The 19,663-nt window shown below is 35.9% G+C and overlaps 1 protein-coding gene across 1 annotated transcript; it reads left to right on the forward strand.

The window, feature by feature from the left end:
- The first annotated feature begins 612 nt into the window (after positions 1–612).
- pros1 (protein S) lies at positions 613–18,000 on the forward strand. Its single transcript, XM_048198228.1, has 14 exons — positions 613–881; positions 3,953–4,110; positions 4,266–4,290; positions 7,174–7,260; positions 7,347–7,469; positions 7,546–7,671; positions 9,747–9,875; positions 10,054–10,294; positions 10,486–10,672; positions 12,935–13,099; positions 13,900–14,068; positions 15,715–15,851; positions 15,927–16,155; positions 17,413–18,000. The coding sequence occupies exons 1-14, from the start codon at positions 791–793 to the stop codon at positions 17,589–17,591; spliced, it is 2,046 nt and encodes a 681-aa protein (XP_048054185.1). The 5' UTR covers positions 613–790; the 3' UTR covers positions 17,592–18,000.
- The last annotated feature ends 1,663 nt before the right edge of the window (positions 18,001–19,663 follow it).

The raw sequence follows: 19,663 nt of genomic DNA on the forward strand, positions 1-19,663 counted from the left end.
TATCATTTCAGCCCTGTTTTTTCCAGCCCAAATGAATTGCTATTTATTTTTATATCACAGAATAATGCTTTTGTGAAGAAAAAAAAACTCAAAATAATCCAAACGCACAGTATGAAGTATGCAATAATGTCACTTGTGAGTAATTCTCCTGTTCTTGATGTGTTCAGTAACTGATGAAGGAGCTCCAGAAGGGTGTGTGTACAGACCAACTGAGTGAATGAGATGCACCTTTCTTTTGTCCAAATGAAGGCAATAGCAAAGAGATCCGTGTCTGAGTCTTTATTCTCAAAAACTGTTAGCTTCTCAAAGACACTAAACATAAATGAAAAGCTTAAGCTCCTCATGAGCTCAGATGTTTCTCCTAAAACATCTTTGGAGAAATAAAATGAGTTCAGCTCGTGTCATTTAATGGGAAATGTTTTAGATGATATTGAGATCTGGTATCCTTGGAAATCAATTGTTGAGATCTTTTCTGAAACTTCTTTTTCCATTTGTCCAGTGAATAAAAACACAAACTGTTTCAACTGGAGAAATTAAGAGGTTAAATTCATTATTTATCAAGAGCAAAATCAGCTTTAATTCCTGTTACATAATTCCCTGCTGGAGCGCATTCACCAGCTGAGGGCTGCTAGTTGACCCATGGTTAACCCATACTGGTCAGACATGAGCTCGCTCGCGCTGCGCTTCTGGCCGAACTAGAGGAAAGTGAACGGGAAGAATCGAGTGTTTGAGTTCGGATCCGAACCGGAAGGCGTTTGGAGAGTGACTGACTGGATCAAACCGTGCGAGGATGAGGAGACTGAAGGCGGCGCGGCGCGGCTCTCTGCTCGGCCTCGTGCTGCTGCTGCTGCTGCGCGCTGAACTCTGCGAGTCACACCGATGTGAGTAAAACTAATGGTCAAACTAATGAATAACGTCTCAGAGAGAGAAAAACACCTCTTTTACCAGACGCGATGTGATTAAAAGCGCCGTATCAGCAACCGTTACTTTGACGAGCCGCTTGTTGAACAGTGTTTACCTTCACATTACCACAGTTTACACCATAATATAACAGTTACTTTAGTTAATGTTACTACCGTAAACCTGTGGTAACGTGGTATTAGTCGCTGTCATAAAAAAATAAATCCAAAATGACTAAAAATTCCGAGTCTTTAAATCAGATCTCATATACTGTGGTTTTATATCAGAAACAATAACTAGTAACTGTGGTACTTGGGAGGAAACTATACCATGGTTACCATAGTAATTTTTGGTAGCACATTACATTAATTTGATGACCGTCTTATAAGTTGTAATGAAATGAAGTCATACAGTGTTACAATGTAGCAGTGTGTACAAAAGTTACTGCAACAGTGTTGCCAATACATACTGTACAAAGTAACAATGTAGCATTGCTTACAAAATTATCGTACAATGTTGATAAAATTATAACAGTATTTATGAAGTAACAATGTAGCAGTGTTTACAAAAGTGTCAAAATGAACAGTATTTACAAAGTAAATAAGTAACAATGTTGACAAAATTAACAGTATGAAGTAACAATGTAACTGTTTACAAAATGATCTTACAATGTTGACAAAATTAGCAGTATTTACAAATTAACAATGTATCAGTTTACAAAAGTAACTGTAACAGTTTTGCCAAAATTAACAGTTTTATAACATGTAGTCGTGTTTATAAAAGTAACTAACAATGTTGACATAATTAAGAGTATTTCTGAAGTAACAATGTAGCAGTGTTTACAAAATTATCTTACAATGTTGATAAAATTAACAGTATTTACAGCATAACAATGTAGCAGTGTTTACAAAAGTAACTGTAACAGTTTTGCCAAAATTAACAGTTTTTATAACATGTAGCCATGTTTACAAAAGTAACTATGAAGACAAAATTAACAATATTTACAAATTAACAATGTAGCAGTGTTTACGAAGGTGTCAAAATGAACAGTATTTACAAAGTAAATAAGTAACAATGTTGACAAAATTAACAGTATGAAGTAACAATGTAACTGTTTACAAAATGATCTTACAATGTTGACAAAATTAATAGTATTTACAAATTAACAATGTATCAGTTTACAAAAGTAACTGAAACAGTTTTGCCAAAATTAACAGTTTTTATAACATGTAGTCGTTTTTATAAAAGTAACTAACAATGTTGACATAATTAAGAGTATTTCTGAAGTAACAATGTAGCAGTGTTTACAAAATTATCTTACAATGTTGATAAAATTAACAGTATTTACAGCATAACAATGTAGCAGTGTTTACAATAGTAAATAACAATGTTGACAAAATTAACAGTATTTACGAATTAACAATGTATCAGTTTACAAAAGTAACTGTAACAGTTTTGCCAAAATTAAGTTTTTATAACATGTAGCCGTGTTTACAAAAGTAACTATGAAGACAAAATTAACAATATTTACAAATTAACAATTTAGCAGTGTTTACGAAAGTGTCAAAATGAACAGTATTTACAAAGTAAATAAGTAACAATGTTGACAAAATTAACAGTATTTACAAATTAACAATGTATCAGTTTACAAAAGTAACTGTAACAGTTTTGCCAAAATTAACAGTTTTTATAACATGTAGTCGTGTTTACAAAAGTAACTAACAATGTTGACAAAATTAACAGTATTTCTGAAGTAACAGTGTAGCAGTGTTTACAAAATTATCTTAAAATGTCGACAAAATTTACAATATTTACAGCATAACAATGTAGCAGTGTTTACAAAAGTAAATAACAATGTTGACAAAATTAACAGTATTTACGGATTAACAATATATCAGTTTACAAAAGTAACTGTAACAGTTTTGCCAAAATTAACAGTTTTTATAACATGTAGCCGTGTTTACAAAAGTAACTATGAAGACAAAATTAACAATATTTACAAATTAACAATGTAGCAGTGTTTACGAAAGTGTCAAAATGAACAGTATTTTTTTTTGCAAAGTAAATAAGTAACAATGTAGCAGTGTTTACAAAAGTAACTATGTTGATAAAATTAACAGTATGAAGTAACAATGTAACTGTTTACAAAATGATCTTACAATGTTGACAAAATTAACAGTATTTACAAATTAACAATGTATCAGTTTACAAAAGTAACTAACAGTTTCGCCAAAATTAACAGTTTTTATAACATGTAGCCATGTTTACAAAAGTAACTAACAATGTTGACAAAATTAACAGTATTTCTGAAGTAACAATGTATCAGTGTTTACAAAAGTAACCGTGTAACAACATGTAAAAAAGTAACAATGTAACCAGCATGATTTAGACCTGGTTTAGAACTCTTTACAGAAGTGACAGTGTAAAGTGACTGAAGATGTGCGTTCTCTGGTGACGGCAGAATGAATCTGTCATGGATTATAGAGTGTTAAAATCACTGGTCTTGTTTAAACTAGTCTTGTGTCAGTGTTGAAGATGTTTGTTCTGTTATGATGTTTATTCCAGAAACGTCATTCTCTCTAGAGAGACTCCAGCAGCAGCACGTGGGGAACAAATCCCTCTGTAACACAATGAAGGGATTTAATGGGGTTAAAGCTGACATTCATGAAGCGGACTCATTTCTGTCATCTGTCTGGTGTGCAGTGCGGTCTATGTTTTTATCTAATGTTTGAATTCTCGTGTACATCGACGTAAACCATGATTGCAATAGTAATGTACCGTGGTATTTACATGACACTCCAATGTAGTGAAGGACTGATGTATGTAGGCCAGCCTGATCAATCAGAAATATTGGCTGATAGTGGAGCACATGTTTGTCCGTCAGAAGCTATAGCTCGTGTTTGAGAGTCTAGGGACTGTTTTGTAAAGGAATCATGTTCTGTTTTCAGTATTTTTGAGTAAATATTGTGCACTCTCACTTGCATCACCATTGGTCATTCAAAGCCGTGGTGATTGACCAAACAATCGATATTTTCATGTGCTCTGCGTCCAGTTCTTTCACAGAATCAAGCCTCTCAGTTCCTGCAGCGACACAGACGCGCCAACACTCTGTTCGAGGAGAGCAAGAAGGGAAACCTGGAGCGCGAGTGCATCGAGGAGCTGTGCAATAAAGAGGAGGCGCGGGAGATCTTCGAGAACAATCTAGAAACGGTGAGTTCTGCTCGTCCGATCAATACTGTGATGTTTGTGTTGTGATCCGTCACGCTGTTGACTTTGACATTGACCCGTCCAGCTTGTGTTTGTGGAGGGAATGAATCACTGGATGTTTTTGCTGTGAATAATCTCATGTTCTTTTAATCTTCCAGGAATATTTCTATCCCAAGTATGTTGGTAAGTTGCCCTCATTTTTGTTTTTTGTGCAGATAAACACTTACTGTAATCCACAGCGTGTATAATAAGTGATCTGTGATGTCATCAGGCTCCGCCCACCGCGGTTGCGTGTGGGGGAACACGCTCGAGTTCACGTTCCAGTGGCCGTCACACTTTAATCTGATTGCAAAAGCCGCTTGGACTCAGAGTCGCTCCGTTGAACACTGACCCAAACATGACAATCACTATAAACATGATATAAAGAAATGACACTGCAGGTGAACAGGGTGAAACCAACAGATCTCGTCATACTTTCAAAGCATACGTTAAATTTAATGTTTAAATATGCAAATGAGGCATTATCTTATTAAATATGCACTAATTTGCATACATTTCCATTGAACATTGGATAAAGCCAGATTCAAAACTCTAGTTTGATTTTGGTGACACATTAGAGTTAAAGAGGGGCTTCTGGATATAAATCAGAAAATACTGTCAACAAACTGATTTTCACCATGTTTTTAGGAGTAAAATGTTCATGATATATGAAGAAATATAGATGTGTAAAGTTTGGTGTGTGTAAAACTGAAGTGATTTCTGACTCAAACTCACCGCCTTTAAAGAGATGGATTGAGATCAAATAAACACTTAAATGTGTGTTTTGGATGTTTTCTCACGAGTCTGAATGTTATGGAAGCAAAAGAGAGCTGAAAACTGGTTTTGCCTGTAGAGTCTCGCCTTAAAAGAAAACAAATGATGACAGAATGGCTGATCTGGGGTGCGTTTCCCGTACGATGATGATGTAACTCGCTGATCTGTTACCGTAGTAACATGGTCGCGCCACATTGGTTCAACAATACTGTCGTTAATGACATCACATGCAGATGGAAGAGTGATAACTTATGTCACACACAGCGGTGTTTCGTTTCTGAACAAATCCGTGTTTTTAAGCGAATCAATTGGGTGAACAAATGATTCAATGATCTATTCATAAAGAAAGCTGATAGGCTTGTTCGAGATGCATCAGCGCTGCGTAGACCGATCGGCGCATGACATCAAAGAGAGCAAACGACTCCTTATGCTTTTGAATCTCTCTGTACTTTGATGTCAAACGTCAATCGGTCATACAGTGATGCGTTTCGAACAAGCCTATTTACTTCATTCCTGAATGAATCAGCCGTTTGAAGAAATCGAATGAATGAATAACTCAATGACTTACTCATTTAGACATTTACCGCCACCTACTGGCAGTTTTAGTTTCTTGTTTAGAGTATCATTTTATTCTAAAACATTATGGGTGCTATCATACACCTGGTGCAATGCGGCGCAACGCAAGTGTTTTTTGCTAGTTTCTGCCTGACGCCATTATCATTTTCATGTTCAGCGCCACGTTGTTTAAATAGCACATTCGCTCACACCCATCTGTTCGCCCATGGGTGTGCTGGTCTGAAACGAGGTGTGTTCAGGTGCATTGTTGGCGTGTTGCTATTTTGAGGAACTGAAAACGACTGCGTCATTGACTTTAGAGCAGGTTTCAGTTGGTCAATGGCGCAGTCGTTTTTAGTTGCCTCAAAATAGCAATACGCCAACAATGCACCTGAACGCAGGTATTTTTTATTTATTTTTTGTTATTTAAAGGACGCGTTATTAATGCGCCTATAGGCAGGTGCACAACACGTGTACACTCTGCTTGTTACACACACAGAGACGCGCAGCATCACACAAACATGACAAATATTAAAAATTAAAGAATTCCTCGTTCCGTTTTTCCGCTTGCGGCATGTAAATAGCGAATCCGTCATGGCGCGAGCACAACTGGATTTTAAAGGGAATGAGAGATGAGACTCTGATTGATTTATTGCACGTTACACCCAAAACACGGCCATTACTCATTAAGAGACTAGAAACAACCCTTTTAGACCATGTGCCGGGCGTGCCGATAATTTTTTCTGTCGTTAAACTAGCAAAAGTGGATTCGGACACGCCCTAAGTGCACCTGTGCCATGTCCTTCAGACCAGATCATTAAAATAGGCCCCTAAAATTTCATATTTTGGGAATAGTTTGCCCAATAAATAAAAATTCTGTTTATTTACATTTACAAAACTGTATGACTTTCATAAAACAAAACAAGATATTTTGAAGAAAGTTGGTAACCAAACCTTTTTTGATCTGTAAATATATCTAAATAAATACCGATTCAGATGCAGCTTCTGAAAAACTTAAAAGTTCTTGTGTAATAAATTCAATGTTGAATCAAATATTTCTTTCTAAAGCTACTTTTTGTGATGTCTATTTGACACAATAATGACTTTAAATTATCTCTTGGGGATAATTTCTCAGTCATATTTGGTGTGCCGTTAAATTGCGATTTATTAGATTAATTAATCGGAACATCATGTAATTAATTAGATATTTGCGACAATATTTACAAATTGAACTATGTTGGCAACCACGAAACTTGCGACTGTAGTTGACTAAGGGTCCGTTCACACAGAACGCGTTTTTCGATTCCAATGCGCTACTTTTCCATTGTTTTTCTATGTAAACGCGCTAGAAACACTGTGTAAAATTAAAAGAATGTTAGCATTTGGACGCAGCGTCGCTCATCAATGTCAGTTCCAAAACAGTGGACCAATCAGAAGAACTCGGAGGCGGGGCAATCGTTGTGAGCTTTTGTTTACAGTAGCATGTTGGCATGGCAACTGTTTTATTTGTTAGTTATTGCATCTCGAGACCCTCCTGTTCTGCGCTGGACTTTTTTAAAAACCATTCCTGAGCGTTTTTAGACGCGTTCTGTGTGAACGAGCCCTAACCCTTTCAGGAAACGCACCCCTGTTTGTGTCTAAATGAAGCACTTTTATCATGTTTTCTGTGTAAATGACAGTCATGTTGTTGTGCTTTAGTGTGTCTGGGCTCTCATCGCGTCGGGATCAATAATCCAAACTCCCAGAATCCAGGAATCCCACAGAACCTGCGCACCTGCGTTCAAGGTGATCCCTCGCTAGTGCACGCTGCTGATGGAGAGATCTGGCTGTGCTGAGCTTGAGTTTGAGTTTGAGCTGCTGCTGTGTTTCAGAGATCAGTAACCAGTGTCTGCCGCTGCCGTGTCATCCGGAGGGTTACGAGCGCTGCGTGGACGGTCAGGGGTCGTACACCTGTGTGTGTAAACCGGGCTGGAGGGGTCAGCGCTGTGACCAGGGTGAGAGAGTGTTTGAGTTATCTGACCCATCATTATCAGTTTGTTTTCTCGCATTTACCGACTCATTTTCTCACAGATATTAATGAGTGTGAAGACCCAGAATTCCCTGCGGGCTGCAACCAAATGTGTTACAACCTCCCCGGGAGCTTCGTGTGCAGCTGTGAGAAGGGCTTCTACACACACGACAACATCCACTGCATCGGTGAGCATCACTGCACAGGTCAGAGGTCACAGGTCACAGGTCAGCCATGCTCTGAGTTCTGCAGGAGTGAAGTGTGCTGGACTGTTTGCTTCACGTCTGCCAGATGAGTTTGAGCTGTTCCAGGAATTCTGGGATTTTCCTGTAAAGGAGAAACATGATTCCCCTCCAGCTGTGAGGTCCGTTCGCGAGGAAACCGCATCGGCGCGCTGAATGTGGCACGATCCACTGAAAGAGTCTTAAATGTTCATTACGTAACAGTGTTTTTAAAGTCGTAAATCATCAGACGCCGTTTCCCTTCAGCAGAAACAATGAGTCTGCGAGTTTATCTACAGGACCCACAATGCCGAGCGTGTGTGATCGTGTTGTTTGTGTAGCTGCACACACATCTACTGGTTTTGTTAGAATAATAAACTCTGAAATCACAACAGTTTAAGTCTGGGAATGATGAAAACTCTCTAATGTTTGAGGTTTGAAACACTAGTGAAGGAGAAACGTGTGTGATGAGCGACTCGTGAACTCATTTCAAGCGTTTGGATCAGATGATTCAGTCCAAATGTGATGATGTCGATGTGTTCAGATGCGTTTGACTGATACATCTGAGTTATTATTGTTAACTTAAAACTGAAGCCAGAAACATTTGTTACTTAAAATAAACATTAACTCAAATGAAAAATTAAAACTTATTTCGGCTAGTTGCCAAGCATTTTGATTTAAAGTTGAAATACTAAAATAACAAAAACTAAATTAATAAATACTATATAGATATAATTAAAAAAAAATAAAAAAATTTACTAAAACTTTAAAGATTAAAGTGAAACAGAGAATATGAAAATATAGACATTTTAAAAATATAATAAAAATAACAAAAACAACAAATACTAAAACTTAAAAAAAGTAAAGTGAAAACACAAATATAAAAAAGTGAAAAAAGTTAAAATACAAAACATACAATATAAAATAAAAAAAATCACAAAAATAACAAATATTGAAACTTTAACTAAAAATTATAGTTAAAATATAAAAATAAAAATAGACAATTTTTTTTTAAAAAATAATAAAAATCACAAAAATAACAAAATTACTAAAACTTTTAACTAAAAATTAAAGTGAAAACAGTTAAAATACAAATAAAATCTCTAATAAAAGAACTAATAAAAATCACAAAAACACAAAATTAGTAAAACTAACTAAAAATTAAAGCTAAAACATAAAATATAAAAATATATAATTTTTAAAAAATAAAAATAAAAATCACAAAAACAACAAATATTAAAACTTTAGCTAAAAATTTAAGTTAAAACATAAAATATAAAAATAAAATATGAACATATTTTTAAAAAATTATACAAATCACAAAACACAATAAAAGTAATAAAAATAGCTAAACATTAGCAAAAATATAAAAATAAAATATATAGACATAAAAACTAATAAAAATCACAAAAACCAACAAAATAAGTAAAAGTTAAAGTAAAAACATAAAATATAAAAATAAAAATAGACAATTTTTTTTAAAAATAATAAAAATCACAAAAATAACAAAATTACTAAAACTTTAACTAAAAATTAAAGTGAAAACAGTTAAAATACAAATAAAATCTCTAATAAAAGAACTAATAAAAATCACAAAAATAAAATTAGTAAAACTAACTAAAAATTAAAGTTAAAACAAAATATAAAAAAAATATAATTTTTAAAAAAAGAAATAAAAATCACAAAAAAACAAATATTAAAACTTAAACTAAAAATTAAAGTTAAAACATAAAATATAAAAATAAAATATAAACATTTTTTTTTTTTAAAAACTAGTAAAAATCACAAAACACAATAATAGTAAAAAGTAAAAATCAGCGAAAATTAAAATAAAAAATCACAAAAACAAAATTATTGAAACTTTAACTAAAAATGAATGTAAACAGTTAAAATACAAATAAAATCTCACTGAAAATAAAAACTTTAATAGCGTATCAGTGATACTGAAGTAAAACTGAGGCTCGTGTCTGTAATACTGCAGTGTGTTTATGGATCTGATGGTGTGTGTGTGTGTGTGTGTGTGTGTGTGTGTGTCGTTGCAGATATCAATGAGTGTATCCTGTTTCCCAGTGTGTGTGTGGAACCGTCTAAATGTGTCAACGCTCTGGGGTCATTTGAGTGCCGCTGCCCGCTGGGATACCAGTACAACAGAACCTCACGCGAGTGTGTCGGTGAGACAATAACACACACCTTCATCACTATCACACCATCATCATCCTCGAAACTCATGTGAACGTTCTATTAACGTTCCTGAAAGAACATTTGTTCCCTGTTACCCGTGGATCTACGTATCATGTGACTCAAGCTTTGCTTTAGGAGAAACTCGGATGTTTTATTATGTTTCATTAGATCTGGACGAGTGTGAGCAGGACGTGTGCGACGGCGAGTGTGTGAACACCATCGGCAGCTTCTCGTGTCACTGCGACGGACGGAAGGGTGTGAAGCTGGCGGAGGACGGGCACGTCTGTGAGAAGATCCCGCAGTGTCTGGATCTGTACGACTACAAGCACGAGGAGATGCTGTATCTGGGAGAGCAGTTCTCCGGATTACCCGTCATTTACCTGCGCTTCCGTCTGCAGGCCGACACCAGGTACGACTGCCACCGGGATCATGAGCCGATCTGAGCAGGGTTAACTTTTCCTGATCACATGGAATGTTTAGTTTGACCTCCTGAGCATCATTTTCTGTGATTTATTCAGAGAAAAATGTCTCAAATTTAAAGATGAGAAACTGTGTTTCAGTGATGTTATCACTAACTACTGGAAAACATTTTTCACACAGGTTTGCAGCTGAATTTGATTTCCGAACGTTTGATCCGGAGGGAGTGATTCTGTACGCAGAGTCTTCGCCGGACTCGTGGTTCATGCTGGGTTTACGGAGCGGCCGCATCGAGGTCCAGTTCAAGAACGAACACTCCGTCAAAATGACCAGCGGAGGAAAAGCCATCAATGACGGACAGTGGCACGTGGTGCGTTCATGACTCGCTGATTATAGATCATATACAGGACGTCTTCATTGTTCTGCTATCTGATTTACTGTCTGAACTTTCACATTATTCTGCACAAACATTCATATTTCCTTCAGGAAACACTCATTTTCGATTAACGATTATTATCGGCTGATTATTTTGTTGATTAATCGGATACAAATAGGTGCATTTTGAAATTTTTAACTAATCTAGAGCTGCGACTAACAATTATTTTGGTATTTGAGTAATCGGTCGATTATTTTGGTATTCGAGTAATCGGTCGATTATTTTGGTATTCGAGTAATCGGTCGATTATTTTGGTATTCGAGTAATCGGTCGATTGTTTTGTTGATTAATCGGGTACAAATAAGTGCATTTTGAAATTTTTAACTAATCTAGAGCTGCGACTAACAATTATTTTGGTATTCGAGTAATCGGTCGATTATTTTGGTATTCGAGTAATCGGTCGATTATTTTGGTATTCGAGTAATCAGTCGATTATTTTGGTATTCGAGTAATCGGTCGATTGTTTTGTTGATTAATCGGGTACAAATAGGTGCATTTTGAAATTTTTAACTAATCTAGAGCTGCGACTAACAATTATTTTGGTATTCGAGTAATCGGTCGATTATTTTGGTATTCGAGTAATCGGTTGATTATTTTGTTGATTAATCGGGTACAAATAGGTGCATTTTGAAATGTTTTAACTAATCTAGAGCTGCGACTAACAATTATTTTGGTATACGAGTAATCGGTCGATTATTTTGGTATTCGAGTAATCGGTCGATTATTTTGTTGATTAATCGGGTACAAATAGGTGCATTTTGAAATGTTTTAACTAATCTAGAGCTGCGACTAACAATTATTTTGGTATTCGAGTAATCGGTCGATTATTTTGTCGATTAATCGGGTACAAATAGGTGCATTTTGAAATGTTTTAACTAATCTAGAGCTGCGACTAACAATTATTTTGGTATTCGAGTAATCGGTCGATTATTTTGTTGATTAATCGGGTACAAATAGGTGCATTTTGAAAAGTTTTAACTAATCTAGTACTGCGACTAATGATTATTTTGGTATTCGAGTAATCGGTCGATTATTTTGTTGATTAATCGGGTACAAATAGGTGAATTTTGAAAAGTTTTAACTAATCTGGTACTGCGACTAATGATTATTTTGGTATTCGAGTAATCAGTCGATTATTTTGGTATTCGAGTAATCAGTCGATTATTTTGTTAATTAATCGGGTACAAATAGGTGCATTTTGAAATGTTTTAACTAATCTAGAGCTGCGACTAACGATTATTTTGGTATTTGAGTAATCGGACGATTATTTTGTTATTCGAGTCATAGGTTGATTATTTTGATGATTAATTGGATACAAATAGGTGCATTTTGAAAAGTTTTAACTAATCTAGAGCTGCGACTAACGATTATTTTGGTAATCGAGAAATTGGTCGATTATTTTGATTAATCAGATACAAACAGACACATTTTGAAGTGTTTTAACTAATCATGGGCTGTGACTAACAATTATTTTGGTAATCGAGTGATCGGTTGATTATTTTCACGATTAATCGGATTTTTTTGTGGTAATTAAAATAGACTTAAGTCAAACAATGACCTTTAAAATGACTTAAAATACATATATAATAACAATTAGGCAATAATAATTGGTTCAAATAAAGTATCAAAAGCAAGTAATCATATGGTGTTATTGAACAACTGTTAAAATACATAATGTAATATACTATAAACTTAATCAGCTTATGTACATTATGTATTTTAACAAATGCCTGCAGAGGGCGCCAACAGCCGGATGATTGTTGTTACACTTTACAGCAGATCAAATCCTTGTTTAATATTGGCAACATGTAATTCAAATGTCCCGTTATTCTTTAATATTTGGCCACTTCTTAATGATAGAAATGCTCCACTGTCATTTCTGAACAAGAACATGTGTACATCAAAACATGCAAACTCAGAGCGAGGGGTTAAACTTTTATTTTGAAATTGCAACAGTTCACATATTTAGAAACACGCTGATATATTCTCATGTGTTGGTGTAGGTTTATAAATGATTGTTGTGTTCCCAGACGAACGATATAAGCAACCCAAACTCACAGCATATGCAGAGATGGCGTTTGTTAGCCGAGCTGCTGAGACGCTATATTGTCATGTTTTGTCACACCCCTAATAAAAATGTTATAACAGCAGTGTATGTACATCGTCAGATGATGTTTGTTCTGTGTGGTTCTGTAGATCTCGGTGGAGGAGCTGATGGGAAGCGTCAGTGTGAAGATCAGTAAAGAGGCCGTCATGAGCATCAACAGCCCTGAGCGTCTCTTCACACCTGTCAACGACAAACTGGAGACGAAGGTTTACATCGCCGGTCTGCCCAATCGCAACGAGAGCCTCATCAAACCGGCAAGTGTTCACTGACACCCCTACAGTCAGAGTTGTGTAATTACACATTAATGCATTCCATTCACAAACTTCAAAAATCAAAAGGATTTTTTTTTTCATCTAACTTATAATAATAAATTATAATTGCGCTTTACTAATGGAATTTATAATTTTAAATAATCTTTTGCATTGCATTAATAAGGGTTTGCTCAAGATTTAGTGAAATGTGATTAATTGGCATGAAAATAATACAAAAAATTTGTAACACTTTACTTAAAGCCTTTGTTTAATGCATTAGTAAAGGTATTCATAATGTACATCATAATGCATTATATTTTTATCTTTATTATAAAAAATGGTAACCAAAGTTAAAACGCTTTTATAATATTTTCACATTCCTTGTTACATCTGAAATTGGTTGTTTGTTCTGTGTTTTTAAGTATTATACATTCTAAAAGTGTGTTCAATGAAGAATTATGATGTATTATAACTGTGGTTACAATTATTCATGAGATCATATAATGCATTATAAGGTGTGTAATTAATCCATTTAAAATACTTTTATAATGCATTAAATATGAGGGCTTTAAGTAAAGTGTTACCCAATATATTTTATATTGACATTTGTTGATTTAGCAGCGACTTACAAATGAGTAACACAACAAGCGATTCATCTTAAAGTGGCAAAGAGAATATAATTTCTTGTTTGTTTATCATGATTTCTGTGGTGAAATGTGACTTGGTAGTTCTTATGGTGTTGATGTGGCCGTTGTGCGTGTGATAGTGTTTTGTTTATTGTTGTTTGTGTGGATGTGGATCAGATCAACCCGAGGCTGGACGGCTGCATCCGCGGCTGGAATCTGATGAATCAGGGCGCGTCTGGAGTGAAGGAGGTGATTCAGGAGAAGGACAGCAAGCACTGTTACGTGTATGTGGAGAAGGGCTCGTTCTTCAGCGGTGGAGGTCTGGCGCTCTTCAACATCAACTACAGTGAGTTCACACTCAATCTGATCTGTTACCGGAACATGCGGAGCTAAATAAGGTCTAATGCATCTGAAGCACGTCCGTTTCCACAGAAAACTCAGTTTGAACTTGGATCATATTTAATAAGAGCGCTTTGCTTCAGTCAAGTCAGCTTTATTTCTACAGCAATTTATACAATACAGATTGACTCGAAGCAGCTTCACGGTAATGAACAGAAAAATAATGAAACAAATTCAGTTCAGTGTTGATTCTATTCAGTTCAATAACAGTTTCAGTGTTGCAAAGCTCATCAATTATGAAACTAATTCAATTCAGTTCAATGTTGATTCAATCCAGTTCGATTGCAGTTTCAATGTTGCAAAATTCATAAATTATGAAACTAAATCATTTCAGTTCAATGTTGATTCAAATCAGTTCAAGAACTGGTTCAATGTTGCAAAATTCATCAGTTATGAAACAAATTCAGTTCCGTTTAATGTTTATTCAATTCAGTTCAATAACAGTGTCAGTGTTGCAGTTCATCAATTATGAAATTAATTGAATTCAGTTCAGTGTTGATTCAGTTCTGTTCAATAACGGTTTCAGTGTTGCAAAATTCATAAATTATGAAACCAATTAAATTCAGTTCAATGTTGATTCAAATCAGTTCAAGAACTGGTTCAATGTTGCAAAGTTAATCAATTATGAAGCAAATTCAATTCAGTTCAGTGTTGATTCAATTCAGTTCAAAAACTGTGTCACTGTTACAAAATTCATCAATTATTAAACAAATTCAATTCAGTTCAGTGATTCAATTCAGTTCAAGAACTATTTCAATGTTGCAAAATTCATCAATTATGAAACAAATTGAATTCAGTTCAATGTTGATTCAATTAATTGTAAATTCGTGTCAACGTTGCAAAATTCAATTATGAAACAAATTCAATTCTGTTCACTGTCGATTCAATTCAGTTCAAGAACCATTTCAATGTTGCAAAATTCATCAATTATGAAACAAATTCAATTCAGTTCAATGTTGATTTAATTCAGTTTTAAAAACAGTGTCAATGTTGCAGTTCATCAATTATGAAACAAATTCAATTCTGTTCACTGTCGATTCAGTTCAAGAACCATTTCAATGTTGCAGAATTCATCAATTATGAAACAAGTTCAATTCAGTTCAATGTTGATTTAATTCAGTTTTAAAAACAGTGTCAATGTTACAGTTCATCAATTATGAAACAAATTCAATTCTGTTCAATGTTGATTTAATTCAGTTTTAAAAACAGTGTCAATGTTACAGTTCATCAATTATGAAACAAATTCAATTCTGTTCAATGTTGATTCAATTCATTTTAAATTTGTCAATATTGCAAAATTCATCAATAATGAAACAAATTCAATTCAGTTCAATGTTGATTCAATTCATTTTAAATTTGTGTCAATGTTGCAGTTCATAAATTGTTCAATAACGGTTTCAATGTTGCAAAATTCATCAATTATGAAACTACTTCAATTCAGTTCAGTGTTGATTCAGTTCATTTCAACAACTGTTTTAAGTTAATCAATTATGAAACAAATTCAAAAGCAGCTCTACAGAAGACAACATGCATTGAAGTGCTCACATGAAGAATTGAATTAATAAAGTTGTGACTCTGTTCTTGACGTCGCAGACAGAAGCGGTCAGTGGAAGGTGGATGTCGTGATGAACATACGTCCGTCCAGCAGCACCGGTGTATTATTCGCCCTGGTTTCCAACAACACGGTCCCTCTGTCCGTTGCCGTGGTAACACAGGGACCCGACGACGCGGTAAGCTGCTCCTCTGACATCACATCCTGTTGAAGTCTCCAGCACTCGCTACACGCACGCTCTCTTGTGTTCCAGGACCTGCAGGTGTTCGTGGACGGCGTCAGCGTGGCGACGCTGCAGTCTCTGATGTTGTGTTATCCGGATCGGATGGTGGTGGAGATGAGAGCGTCAGCTGATGGACTCCACATCGCAGCGAACTCCTCGAGCGTGACCTACAGCGACTCGGAGACCCTGAGAGAGGCTTTAGCTAAAATCGACCGCGCCATGCAGGGACACGTCGACACTTACATAGGAGGACTTCCAGGTCAGTGAGCTTTACTTCATTTACTAGATTTCTGTTTATAAAGATGACTTGCCAATAGATGCTCACTAATATATTGATAAATCCATGCTTTCCATGGTGCTTGCAACACCAAGGTCATGGGTTTGATTCCCTGCAAGTTGACCCTGGAAAGCTCGATTGCTTGGACAGCATTTCTGTCTGAGCGATGTATAGTGGGCGTCCATTTGATGCGGGTTCCATGACGGCACATGCTAGTGGATGAGTTGAATCAACTCCACAGCAACTACATCAATTTATCCACTAACCATTCAGAAACGTCTAAAAGTTGTAACTTCTTCCTGAGTCTCTCCATCAGTGTCGACTCCGGTTTGAACAATGTAAGGCTGAACATTTTCCTCATTTTGGCTGCGTGAGATTCTCCAGCTTTGTTGTTGTTGAGCTGTTAAAGCTCCGCCCTCTTCTGGAAAGCGGAGCTCATTTGCATTTAAAGGGACACACACAAAAACGGCGTGTTTTTGCTCACACCCAAATTTGACAAGCTATAATAAATGTTCTGTGGGGGATTTTGAGCTGAAACTTCACAGACACATTCTGGAGACACCAGAGACTGATATTACATCTTGTTAAAGGAGCATTATAGGTCCACTTTAAGCTCTGAAACTTGCAGGATGTTTTAATGGTACAAAGACCTCTAATATGTTCAAGATCAAGGCAAATCTGATTTCTCGTGTCATGACCCCTTTAAAATGAAATCCTGAAAATCAATATAGAGTATTAATAAAACCTATAATAGTATCTCAGTCATACTGAAATAACACTGGTCTCCAATCTTCAGGCTTCAGAACTGCATTTAACTGGTAAAGTTAATGTCAGCATCTCTGCAGATTCAGTTCCTGACATCTAATCGTCTTAATCTTGACTTTAAATCAATTCATTTATCAATAATGGTGTCTTATAATGGTTTTAAAGCACTAACATCAGACTGTACGTCCATTCTGAACACCAGGTGAAGATGATGTTGGTAAATCCAGTCAAATGTCGTATATCCGAGTGAAACGCTTCTCAAACAAGAACAGATGTAGGGCGGGGCTTGATTTTGATTGGATGGTTGTGGTTTGCTATTGGTGGATCTCATGTGAGTGACAGGTTGCCCCGCCCTCATCATCAGAGAAGAGAAGAGATGCTGCAAGAGGAAGATATTCTGATTCAAGATTATGAATTTAACACAACAATAATGTGTACCGATAAATCATTGATATTTTCTCTGTATGTGTGCAGATCTCCCACTGTCCATCACTCCCATCTCAGCGTTCTACCACGGCTGTCTGGAGATCCGTGTGGACGGACAGCAGCTGGACTTCGACGAGGCTGTCAGTAAAGACAACAGCATCAAGTCTCACTCCTGCCCTCCTGTTTCTGCCCCGGACACGCCGTCCGCCGTATCCCAGCTGCAGTAGACGGGAAGTGACATCACAGGAGACGCGTGACGCGCTGCCTTGGTCTAGAGTTCCCATCAGACACGAAATCCGCCCTGGTTCTGGATTCAACAGGGACGGGGAACGCATGATATTTCTTTGTGTTTTAAATGAGTGTTTTAATTGATCCACTCATTAGACTAACCTGTGAAAGTGTGAAAGTGCCTCTATTTAAACATGCGACAGACTTTCATCCTGATGGTTGTAGTATTTTTATTCCTGACGTGTCCATTGTGTCGGTCGTTAATCAGGTTTTTCTCTCAGTATAGAGCCGTCAGTTTTTATCTTGTATATAACACTAATTTTAATGTGATGTGAATATGTTTAGGTGGATATTGAACACTAGTGCCACATTAATGCAAAAATTCAATAAATAAAAGAAAAAATGAAATGCAGCATGTTATTTTTGTCGTCGTCATGGAATTCAAATCTCATCTTAAGAAGTAAAATCCTGTTTTGGACATGAATGAGAATGTTTAATTAACTCTCATTAGTTATTGGATTAACAATGAGCAATACATTTGTTCCAGTATTTATTCATCTTTGCTAATGTTACTTAATAAAAATGCAACTGTTCATTGTTAGTTCATGTTCACTCAGGTCCATTAAATACTATTAACAGATATAACTTTTGATTTGAATAATGTATTAGTAAATGTTGACATTTACATTAACTAGGATTAATAAATTCTTTAGAAGTATTTTCAATTTTAGTTTGTGTTAACAGTAATGTAGTTAACAAATGAAACCTTATTGTAAAGTATTACTACATTTGCATTTTTTTTCAAGGGAATGCAAATGAAAAATCATTGAAATATTATTTTTCCTCTCACCTCATAAAGCGTGTCTATTAATGGGGTAAAACTACAGTAACGTATTCAGCTTGAGATTGATCCGCACACACTGAGCCGAAGCACTACCAAAACAATGTTCTTCCGCGTAATGCGTGCATTTTTATTTTTTAATCACTAGAGGGACATTTGCATAGTGTTCCTTTTTTTTTGTGAGTGTAATCTTTATATGTTACACTCTAGAAATAAACACTAAAAGTCCTGGAAATTAATTTCCCTGAAGGTCTGGAAGCTGCTGTTATTAATAGAAAGTGCTCCACTTTTGACTCCCTTTTTTGTGTAGTTTAAAGGCACATGAATGTTTCCATATGACAATAACTGGATCTTCATCTCTGTGAAGCTGACATGAGATATACAGTGTGTTTTACAGATGGACACTGACCTGACCTCAATGTTGCATTAAAAAAAAAACAGATGGGAAATGGGAGGGAGGAAGAGAATGAAAACACTGGGTCAGAAAAACAAGAGGAGAGCGAGCGAGGTAAACACTGAGAAAACAGCTGCAGGAGGAGGAATGTAAGCTCACATCAGAGTCAGATCAACAAACAGCTGTGATCAGAGTAGGTCTGTCCAGTTGAAATAATACTAACAATATCAAAGTTATGATCCAAATAAAAAGTAAAGATTTCACAGCAGAAAGACGCGAGCTGAAGGACGACGTTTGTATAACTATACTAAAAGACTTTTCCTTGATAAATAGTCCAAACTATCAATCAGATGCCAACACTGATGTCATTAATAGATAACTGGAACAGTTCACCTAAAAATGAAACTTGTGTCATCGTTGATTCGTGTCGTTCCCCCACATTCTGTATTCTGTGGAACTGCAGATTCACTGGAAATCTGTCGCAGCTCTCAAATGTGTCGCAATCAGTTCCACTGTGCTGTGATATTCATGCTGACATGTGCCAGCGAGAAGTCTGCCAAACACTGAGCAAACAAAGAGCATGATGGGAAACAACTTGAAATGGCTTTTAACCTGCTTGTGATTGTGCATTGTGCATAAAATCATGTTCCTCGTAATCTTGAATCAGAATATCTTGCAGCATCTCTTCTCTTCTCTGATGATGAGGGCGGGGCAACCTATCACTCACATGAGATCCACCAATAGCAAACCACAACCATCCAATCAATTCCCCACAGACAAAATCAAGCCCCGCCCTACATTTGTTCTTGTTTGAGAAGCGTTTCACTCAGATATAC

This window comes from Megalobrama amblycephala, linkage group LG7, assembly GCF_018812025.1.
Source record: "Megalobrama amblycephala isolate DHTTF-2021 linkage group LG7, ASM1881202v1, whole genome shotgun sequence".
NCBI classification, from domain to species: domain Eukaryota; kingdom Metazoa; phylum Chordata; class Actinopteri; order Cypriniformes; family Xenocyprididae; genus Megalobrama; species Megalobrama amblycephala.